We start from the raw sequence: 10709 nt of genomic DNA on the forward strand, positions 1-10709 counted from the left end.
GACTAGCTTTATAGGAGGGCCACACGAATTGATCATCAGAGGCCCAGACATGTCCCAGAGACAGCAGAGGGAGAGCCCAGGCTAGGGAACAGGGGTAACAAGAATGGGAGGTAGGCGACTAGGGCAGTGGGAACAGCCCTGTTGGGCGGGGCAGCGCGGGTCTCGCCCGCTTGCCCCAGGCGCAGCACTGCATGCGTGAGGCAAGGGCGTCGCCCGGAGGCCACGGGCTTGGGGGCCAGAGAGGGGTGCCTCAGTCCCCGCCCCCACTAGCCGCGCCGGGTCGCGCGTGGGCGCGGCGGGCGCCGATTGGCTGGCGGGAGCACGGGCGGGGCGGGCGGTGGCGGCGCGGAGGGGCGGGTCACCCCGCAGCCCGGCCTCGGCCTCCACCGCTCGTCGCCGCGCCCCGCCCGCGCGCCCGCCGCCGCACGTCCCCCGCTGGCGGCCACCATGAGCACAGGCCTGCGGTACAAGAGCAAGCTGGCGACCCCAGGTGAGCCCGGCTCCCGCCCGCGTGCCCGCGCGCGCCTTTGTCTCTGACGCCTGCCCGCCTCTCACCGTGTCTCTCCGTCTCTCTCCCACCCGCCCGCCTGGACCCGTCCGGACCTGGACCCGACCCCGACCGCGACCCCGGCCCGAACCCGGCAGAGGACAAACAGGTACCTGAGCTCCGCCTCCGTTCCCCTTTTAGCAAGACCGGCTGACTGTCACCTATTGTGGCACGGATGCTGCTGGCTCCCAGGCACGACCCCGCCCCCGCCAGCCGTCATCTGTCCCTGTCGCGATAATCGATTGTCTGTCAGAGCGGCGTTGCCGCGCCTGGAGCTGAGCAGGGAAGGAATGGGCTCCATGCCTGGCCCCCTGACCCTCACAGCAGGAGCCTGGTCCCCTCCTCAGGATGGGAGGAGGGGCTCACGGTATCTCTCCCACTGGTCCAGCGTCAGCATCTCCTTGCCGACCTGGCTCAAAGGCCATGTGCAGGAGGTCTTGAGTGAAGCAATGGTCGTGGAAGGCCACAGGCTGGGGAAGAGGGGTCTCTGGGTCCACTATCCAGTGCATGATCCCTGACCACTACCATGGGGAACCTCTGGTCACCCCACTTCACACCTCTGCATCTTTATACTCCTCTCCCGGCCACACACAAATTCATATACTCTAGTCTGTAGCTGGGCCTCTTCCTAGACTGGGAGCCTCCAAGCCTGGTCTGAGTCATCCCAGGGACCAGAAATGGTCTTCAAACCCAGTGGGTAGGATAGGCTTGTGACCTTCTAAAGGGACTGGCCTGGTCCCAGCCCTCTGAGAATAGGAAGTTGACCTGGGCATCCCCTGTGAAAATTCAACCAGGCTGGGGATTAAACCAAGCTGTTGTGACCTGAGAGAGGGGAGGGGAATGGGTAAGCAAGTGAGATAGGGGCTCCCACTTGCCCTGCTGATGCCCTGCTGGTTTGAGCTCAGCCAGGTTTTGGGGAATGAAAGGCCTAATTCTGGCACCACAGGAGCCATGGCAACTCCCATCCGAGATGGAGTTTCGAACATAGCACTCACAGCAGGGAGGGAACCTGGACTCCTAGCCCAAGGTACAGCAGGCAGGGCAGAACAGCTGGCAGGTGGTGTGAACTGGGAGTCTGCTGACTGCCCAGTGCCAGTCTTCTGGCAGGGACATGCCCCACCCAGGGACTGATGAGTCTCATTGAGAGGGACTCCCCAGGGAACCTGAGTAGAGAGCTGCCTCCCCATCACAGCAGGTTAGACAAAGCCTGAGATGCAGAGATGTGCTGCCAAGCTATTGTTCAAGGGAGAGGGAAAGAGTGGAGGATGCTGAGACCAACCTGCTCAGCTTCTCCTGGGACTCTGAGTGACCCAATCTTGGCCTGAGGGCTCTCTGAGTCACCAGGCTTGGGCACCTGCTGTTCCGCACCAACTAGGTTTTCTTGCCTATTGCTGCCAGGGTGGAGACCCCCCACACACTCCTGCTGAATTGTAAGCCCCTGCAGCCCTGTATCTGCCCATCCTTTGGTGGTTAGCTAGGAGCCAGCCAATCCCATACCCTGCCCTAGGCTCAGAGGGGGAAGGTATCTCAGAGGCACATGGAGGGAGCCACTAGATGGGGCCAGGTGGTCAAGTGTTTGGAATGTACCCCAGTGAATCTGGGGGAGGCCAGAAGCACATAATAGCTTCAGTGTGACCACTGAAGTCACTGAAGACCAATTGAGTCTCAGCTTCTCCAGACCTCCTTTTTACTCTACACAAGAGGTTCAGAGAAACAGTTGGGGGGGGTGTAACTCTGTCAGCCCTCTATGTCCCCTTACCTCCTCTCAGGCAGCAGTGGGGGGCTCTGTTGGCTTTGTTGCTGCTTCCAGAACTGACTTGGGTGATTCTAAGAATGGAAATGCCTAGAGAGTCTCAGACACCAGGAGGAGGTGGGCGCAGCTGTCATACAGCTCCGGAAGCCCTGAGGAATATTTGTTGTGCCTCAGTGACTAGAGAAAGAGGGTGGCAGGCCCCTTCCCTTGGGACTCCCCCACTGAATGCACAAGCTTTGACTGGGCCTAGCTGGATGATGGGGCAGGCAGGTCAGGAGCTAGGAGTGAGAATTTTTCCCTCTTGACATGGACTTCTTAAAAGCCTGTGTCTTCCCTTTGGGGAAACTGTGGCAGTCTGAGACCAGCAGGCTCTTTATCAGGGTGTGGAGGATTGAGACTTCCTCCCAGCCAGAGGCCAAGGCCAGAGCTTTCTATGTTTCTGGATATGATGGGGGGTCCAAAATACCAGACTCTTTTGTGCTTGCTGAGCTGAGGCCTATGTCTAAAGTGGACAACACTGGGATAGAGATTGGATGGGACTCAGCCCAGAGGTTTCCTTCAGGACAGGACCACAGGAGGCTGGTAGCGTGAGGAGGCTTTCTGGGAAGCAAGACTGGTGGAGGGGGTGGAGGTGGTTAAACTGGGAGAGCTAGGGGCCTTGGGCTGCCCCCTACTTTGGGATGAAAGGCTCTTTGTTCCCAGCTGTGGACCCACCCTCTTCCTCAGGTACCAGGGGCTCCAGGCCCAATAGCAGGACCAGGGCCTGGACAGTGGGTAGGCAGCCCCTCCACTGGGGGAGCCAAGAAAGAAAGGCCTGCCAGAAGGAGGGGTTGGTACTGCTTGGGGGAGGGGCATAATGACCAGGGACACACCCAGTCATCCTGGAAACTTTCTAGGCTCCTTTCCCTACTCTCCCCCACCATCCCCAGGATGCACTTATACTGATTCTGATGGCATTCTGGAGGTGGAGGTTAAGGAAAGTTTTGGTGACCCACAGAGAATGCTTTCCTGGCCCAGCAGACTTACAAGTTTCCTGGAGTGGCCATACCAGAGTGAAGGCCTAGCTGGACCAAGCTCTCCAATTCTGCCTTTGCCCAGTCCAGTGGGTCAGAGCTGGTGGAAAGGCTCCAAGGAGGGGAAGGGAGTGCCCACTGGGCCAGTGGACCCTACTCTATACTCCCACCTCACTTCTTATGGCAGGGGCCGGCTGGGGACTATGGTGGTGGCATGCATTGTTGGCGACATTTTGCTGAGGTTGGCCAGGTCTTCCAAGACTGGAGGGAAGGGGGTCCTCTGTATGTAATCTGGCCGCCTCCACCCGCCCTGTGCCTTTCACCCACCCTAAGCCTCTGCTGGGGGTGGGTGATGGGCAGGCCGAGCATGGGCATCACAGAGAGGTGGGCTCTGTCCTCCACGGGTTCCCCGCTTATCTGGGGACACCATGCCGGGAAAGAATTCCCTAAGCACACAAGTAGCTCATGCGTGCGCACCACAGTAGGTCAGCACCAAGGAAGCAGGAATGCTAGAAGTGATGGGTCGGTGGGTAGTGGTTAGGGGCTCGTGACACCACCAGGAGGTTTTTAGACGGAGCCTGCGAAGAGAGCACGCGTGTTGAATTGGGTTGGGTCCCGCACGGTTGCGCGTGGGTCGGGAGCGGCCCCTAACGCCCTCTGGCGGGCGGAAGCCGCGCTGCGTCTCGGGGGATACGACGCTCGGTAGCCACAGGCACCCCTCCCACCCTCGATCCGCGTGCGGACCTGGCCCCTGCCTGTGATCTCACTGTTCAGACTCCTGGACCAAAGCCGCGGGTGCCTCTGCGGGGCTCCTTGTCCACGCGTCGCCGCAGCCCGCCCCTTCGCCTCTGCTGGGCCCTGCCCACCGCAGCAGTTTCCCGGTGGCTCCGCCTGCGGCCCAATTTCCAGGCGACTGTTTCCCGGCGACGGCGGGCGGGGCGTCTCTGCTACCCCCTGCATTGAGCTCCCCCGAAGCCCCGCCTCTGGTTCGGGTGCGGGAGCCAGGCCTGCCGAGGCTGCGACGCCGCCACAACTCAGGGCAGGCCCGCAGAGGCAGGGGGATGGCTCGCAAGGCCTTTGGGGTCAGCGGCCCCCAAAGTTGGCGATATCCCCTCTCTGGGCCTCAGTTCCCGTGTCTGCAAAACGGGAGCGAGAACAAGATTTAAGGGCGGTAACACGCGTAAGTCCCTGGCGAAAGCCCTGCTCGGGTTGGCCCGGTCTGGTCTGGGGTCTGAACGTGGCCGACAGGGTCTGGAGGGTTGCCACGATGGACTCGCTGGCAGCACCCCAGGACCGCCTGGTGGAGCAGCTGCTGTCACCACGGACCCAGGCCCAGAGGCGTCTCAAGGTGTGTGTGTGTGTGTGTGTGTGTGTGTGTGTGTGTGTGTGGAAAGGGGGTGGAATGTGGGTCAGTGTGTGCAAGCTTGCTTGACCAGGACCTGGGAGCTCCGGAACATGGTAGGGCCCAGCAAGACGCATGTCCCCTGGTCGTGGATACCAGGGACCCTTTGGTTGGGAAGGCTCCAGGCAATTGTCTATAAATAGCCCCTGCTCTGTGCTGCAGCCAGCCACCCCCAGTGCTGGATCTGAGCCAGATAGGCCTCCCACCCTCAGTACTCTGGGAAGAGGTAAGTGTTGAGGCCTGGGCTTCTCCTGTCTGTGAAGGGCCTTGTGTGTCTGAGGGGTCTCAGTCCTGATACCTTCAGACCACAAAGGGAGCCAGGGAAGACAGTTGCTAATGCCTACTGAGGCCTGGCATTCCCCTATCCTCCCCGTAGTCTTGGGTCCCTGCAAAGCCTCTTGCTGAAGCTGGGGAAGGAGTGCCTTTTCCTGCTACCCCACTCACCAGCCTTCCCACCTCCAGGCCTTTGTCCACAAATCCTCACCTCATTTTTGCCAGTGAAATGCCCCATCCTAGGTGAGGACTGTGCCATCTGCTGTCTCCTCATCCTGAGCAGGGTAGAGGATAGGGCACTGGGCTGCTGCAAAGAAACTCCAGAGTGCCACTGACCTTCCCCAATCCTGCCCCCAGGATATCGACAAGCAGTACGTGGGTTTCGCCACACTGCCCAACCAGGTGCACCGCAAGTCAGTAAAGAAGGGTTTCGACTTCACGCTTATGGTGGCTGGTGAGTGGGCCAGGTTGCTGGGTGGAGTGGCTGGAGCCTCTGGCCAGCCAGGCTTAGTTGTGGGGAACCCATACCTAACTCAATTCCTTCACTGTACCTGTGGCCAGGTGAGTCAGGCCTTGGGAAGTCCACACTGGTCCATAGCCTCTTCCTGACTGACCTGTACAAGGACAGGAAACTGCTGAGTGCTGAGGGTAAGTGGCCCGCACACAGTCCTGACACTGATTTACCAACCCTATCCTATAATCCTTTGAAGAGCACCCTTCTAGGTCTACCCTCCTTCTCATGTTGTGCATCCCTATTCAGAGTCCAGAAAGAGTGGCCCAGATCACAGTCATATTGTATGGCCAAGGTCAAGGCACTAAGATAGATGAGGACAAGAGTCCTGGCTGCCTGGGGTAGGGCATAAAGGGTTGGAGTGGCCCCATACTAACAATGCCTTCCTCCCCATCCCCCTGCAGAACGCATCAGTCAGACAGTAGAGATCCTGAAGCACACAGTGGACATTGAGGAGAAGGGGGTCAAGTTGAAACTAACCATTGTGGACACACCTGGTTTCGGGGATGCTGTCAACAACTCGGAGTGGTGAGGAAAGCCTGACTGGGGAATGAATCCCTGACCCAGCCAATCCCAGCCTCCCTGTGGCCAGTGGGTGGTCCTGACACTGAATTAATGCTCCCTCCACCAGCTGGAAGCCCATCACTGATTATGTGGACCAGCAGTTTGAGCAGTATTTCCGTGATGAGAGTGGCCTCAACCGCAAGAACATCCAAGACAACAGGGTGCACTGCTGCCTGTACTTCATCTCCCCCTTTGGGCATGGGTATGTCCTAGAACCAGGCTTAGGGCCCATCCCCCTATAGTGTATTCCCATGGCTGTACCTATCACTGCACCACCACTACCCTTACCCCTTACCATGCACATCCCTGCCCCTGGCTGCTCTCTGCAGGCTGCGGCCAGTGGACGTGGGTTTCATGAAGGCTTTGCATGAGAAGGTGAACATCGTGCCCCTCATTGCCAAAGCAGACTGCCTGGTCCCCAGTGAAATCCGGAAGCTGAAGGAGCGGGTGAGCCTGCTGTGACAGAGGGGACTTGGCCAAAGACTGTGGGGCCGAGAATGCTGGGAAAGCTGGCCAGCCCCATTTCTTGACAGCTCTTGCCCCTTCACTGCAGATCCGGGAAGAGATAGACAAGTTTGGGATTCACGTATACCAGTTTCCGGAATGTGATTCAGATGAGGATGAAGACTTCAAGCAACAGGACCGGGAACTGAAGGTAAAATACGCAGTGGGGAGGGGATGGAGATAGCCAGGGATAGAGAACTGGAGGCCACACAGGAGCCAGAGTAGGGCTAGACATCCAAGTCCAATCTGATGAGGGCAAGAGTCATTTGTCCTGGAGGTAGAAGACCTATACCCCCATGGGTAAACAGCTAAAGAGTTCAACCCAGTTGTCATAGAGCTGTGACATCCCCTAACTCCCATAGTGGTGGCTTTGGGTGCCCCAGCTAGAGTGACAATTAAGACCCACCAAGGCCAAGGGCAGAGATCCACTGGGTCAATAGAGCATGGACAGGGGCATCGTACCACAAGGTATGGGCTCAGCCTGTGGGGAGAGAAAGGGAAGGAAGCTAGATTGGTGGTTCTTGATGTGGACGGGGTCAGGAAGCAAGAGTTGGTTGGGCACAATCTGGCAGAGGCCTAAGGGTGTGCACTGCACAGACCATGGCTACAGTGGGCAACAAAGATGTCAAAAGAAGAATAATATCAGGTTGACTTTGGGGGGAAGTGGATAATGGTGATGCTAGAAGGGCATGCTTCGGGGTGCTAGCCCCCACGCCCTCCCCAACCACTAAGCCTGCGCTCATATGGTCTGGGCGTGAGCCCTTGCTCCCCTCCCCCAGGAGAGTGCTCCCTTCGCTGTTATTGGCAGCAACACAGTGGTGGAAGCCAAGGGGCAGCGGGTCCGGGGGCGACTGTACCCCTGGGGAATCGTGGAGGGTGAGTTGATGCATGGGGCACCATGTACTGGGTGGGAAGGCTCCCTGGGCAGATGCCCACCCACAGCCCACTTCTGCCCCATAGTGGAGAATCAGGCACACTGCGACTTCGTAAAGCTACGCAACATGCTTATCCGCACTCACATGCACGACCTCAAGGATGTGACATGTGATGTTCACTACGAGAACTATCGCGCACACTGCATCCAGCAGATGACCAGGTGAGCCATCCCCACACATTGGAACTTGATCTCACACCTCTTGGCCCTGGCCATGTCTCTATAACTGAGGGCTGGTTGGGCCTAACCCCCAAATCAAATCCACAGTGCTTGCTCTCCCTAGAATTAGCTCAGGGGTTTTGTATCCCAGCCCATCACTCTGAGCCTCCTAGCAGCCATTTCCCTCCTTTATCACCCCCCCCACAGCAAATTGACCCAAGACAGTCGCATGGAGAGTCCCATCCCCATCCTACCACTGCCCACCCCGGATGCTGAGACTGAGAAACTCATCAGGATGAAGGATGAGGAGGTTGGTGGGAGCTGGGGGTGGAGCCAGGACTGGATGTGACTGCCTGAAGGGGTGGGGGTAGGGTCTGGCCTCTCCCGCTACCTTTCTCACCTGCCCTCCCTCGGTTCTCCACATCCCTCAGTTAAGGCGCATGCAGGAGATGCTGCAGAAGATGAAGCAGCAAATGCAGGACCAGTGACCCCTGTCCCAGCTCCACGTCGCCAGTCGCCACGGATAGACCACCTGCACCGGCTGGCCCCTCCCATCCCTGGACCCCAGATTGGCCTGGATTCCATCCTGGATTCACCTGGATCTCAGTCGGGCCTGGACCCAACCCTAAACCCAGAGGGGCCCTGACCAGACTTTTCCCGACCCAGAGACAAGGAGCCACAACCCCATATGACCCTAATTTATTCTCAGTATCAACCCCTCCCAGGTCATTTGTATCTGTTTTTGAGGGGCCTGGACAATAGCCCCGTCCCAACTGGTCTTGGGGGAGCAGGCACTAAGTTGAGCACAACTTCTGAGATCACCCCCATCCCCAAGAAAGTCACAGCAACCAGATTCCAGGCCTTGTTCAGGCATGCACCTTAACCAAGGCAGAGGAAAGAAATGGATCTCCAAGGTTCTTGGCCTGTTCCCCTAATCCAGTGCTGCAGAGCACACTTTGGAGTCCTCTGTGCTGTTCCCATGGGCCATGCAGCCTATGCTGATTCCCTACTTTGTGTAGAAAGGGGCTTCCCTTACCACCTCACACAAGGTGGGGACCAAAGTAGGCAGGGTTGGGCACCTGAAGCAATTCGGAAACATCTAGACCAGAAGGCTGCTGGTAGGGAGAGCAGGCAGAGGGTGGGCAGGGGACCTATGGCAGCCCATGCTCCTTCCCCACATCCTGGGCCGATCTAGAGGGCTCCAGGAACAGTGGACAGTGGCTCATTCCCTGACAAACCCCAATACCTAAACATCTCCCTTAGCACTGTGGTGCCAGGATCCCTAGCCCTTGGCCTCCTTCATCTCTCCACCCGCATGATTCTTCCCCCAACATCTCATGATCCGTTTTGTTCAGTTGTGAATGCTGTGCCCTGTCCTGGTGACAGGAGAACAATGTTGGTGAACGTCGCAGAGGGTGTCCTAGTATTCCGTGCGCCCATGGGAGCGGGTGGGAGAGGAAATGCAAACCGTCAGCAGGCCTTGGTGATAGCGCCCTATCTGCTGCTGCAGCTCGGGCCCACGCCGCCTCGGGGTTATTTCTGTACAGGAGGCAGCACTGTGGTCTGTGCGGCGAGCGTGAGGTGGCTGGCTCTCTGGTCAACGCCTCCCGCTCCAGAGCAAGCTGGGCCACCATCCTCTCGCCATGGACTCCCGTGAGTTTGGGGTCGTGTCTGCAGTTTCTTGGGCAGACCCAGTTTGGGAGACGTTTCGTTCGTTTATACTGCAATAGGGAGAGGGCTGGATCCGACTTAGAGGGGGCTTCTGACCAGTGCCTAGGTCGGTTGGGGTGGAGAGGTGTGCGGCTGAGGCCACAGGCCTCGGGATGGAGCCGGGCCCAGTGATCCCGATGTCCAGGGACGCCGCACAGGTGTCCCACCGGCCGACCAGCTCATCGAAGCCTTTTCTTACAGGGCCACACGGGGCGCTGAGCCTACTGCTCCTACTGTTGGCGCCCCCAAGCCGCCCAGCCACGGGTTGCCCCGCGCCGTGTAGCTGCGCAGGGACGCTCGTGGACTGCGGGCGACGCGGGCTGACGTGGGCCTCACTGCCTGCCGCCTTCCCTCCTGACACCACGGAACTGGTGCTGATGGGCAACAACTTGACCGCACTGCCACCGGGGCTGCTGGATGTGCTGCCAGCGCTGCGCGCGGTGTACCTAAGCGCCAACCCCTGGCACTGCGACTGCAGCCTGGTGCCGCTGCGCGCGTGGTTGGCGGGTCGCCCGGAGCGCGAGCCCTACCGCGACCTTCGCTGCGCCTCGCCCCCTGCACTGCGCGGCCGCCTGCTGCCCTACCTGACCGAGGAAGAGATGCGCGCCTCCTGCGAGCGGGGTCGGCTCTGCTGGGGGGCGCTGGTGGCTCAGCTAGCGCTGCTTGGCCTAGGGCTGCTACACGCGCTGCTGCTGGCGCTGCTATTGTGCCGCCTGCGGAGGCTAAGAGCCCAAGACCGTAGACCGCACGGGCTATCGCTGAACACCCCTCTGGTAGCCGAACCCGCTGGAGCTGGTGCGTCCTGAGAGAAGCGCAAAGCACGTAGGCCTGCAAACTCCACAGGACGCTGTCCAAGGATCCGTCTCCCTAACCAAGATCCCCCTGGGTCTTCTCCCCTGCCTGATCTCCCAAACCCACCGGGCGGGTCGGGTCAGATCTATGTGGGTTGGAAATGTTGCCAAGACGAAGTTAGGAAACCCTGTGCCCTTCACACTTAGAAAGATGAAGGAGCCTAGCTGCAACTGAAACACTGTGGAGTCTTCCCAAACTCCACGATGAATAAACCATTTTCCTGATCTGGCTGGTCTCTGTACCACATGACCTGGAATTCTCCTCCCCAGATTCCAGAAAAGACTCCAGGAAGATGGTCCAAGGGGACACAATCATATTTTCACACAAGCCGAACTGGCCTGGCGCCTACAGGAGTCTGGGTAGATGTGAAGGTACTGTGAACAGTGAGGAAACTCAGAGCACACTCAGAGGAATAGTTCTTTTGTGTTGTGGGGGCCAAGAGGATGTTCTGAGGGTTCTGAGAACAGCTCAGAAGATGAGGTGTCTC

General features: G+C 58.8%; 2 protein-coding genes across 3 annotated transcripts; both read left to right on the forward strand.

Moving 5' to 3' along the window:
• The first annotated feature begins 408 nt into the window (after positions 1–408).
• Positions 409–9068, forward strand: Septin5 (septin 5). Of its 2 annotated transcripts, XM_026401749.2 has the most exons (12): positions 409–490; positions 646–656; positions 5346–5442; positions 5550–5636; positions 5904–6027; positions 6131–6265; positions 6393–6510; positions 6617–6718; positions 7347–7443; positions 7528–7663; positions 7868–7970; positions 8092–9068. In XM_026401749.2, exons 1-12 carry the CDS (start codon positions 448–450, stop codon positions 8146–8148), a joined length of 1110 nt encoding a protein of 369 aa, XP_026257534.1. In that variant the 5' UTR covers positions 409–447; the 3' UTR covers positions 8149–9068. The 2 variants fall into 2 exon arrangements, with proteins under 2 accessions (XP_026257534.1, XP_026257535.1); XM_026401750.2 differs by lacking the exons at positions 409–490; positions 646–656 and adding an exon at positions 4045–4661.
• A 77-nt stretch (positions 9069–9145) lies between these two features.
• Gp1bb (glycoprotein Ib platelet subunit beta) lies at positions 9146–10396 on the forward strand. Its single transcript, XM_026401751.2, has 2 exons — positions 9146–9313; positions 9572–10396. Exons 1-2 carry the CDS (start codon positions 9304–9306, stop codon positions 10174–10176), a joined length of 615 nt encoding a protein of 204 aa, XP_026257536.1. The 5' UTR covers positions 9146–9303; the 3' UTR covers positions 10177–10396.
• The last annotated feature ends 313 nt before the right edge of the window (positions 10397–10709 follow it).

This window comes from Urocitellus parryii, chromosome 3, assembly GCF_045843805.1.
Source record: "Urocitellus parryii isolate mUroPar1 chromosome 3, mUroPar1.hap1, whole genome shotgun sequence".
Lineage (NCBI taxonomy): Eukaryota > Metazoa > Chordata > Mammalia > Rodentia > Sciuridae > Urocitellus > Urocitellus parryii.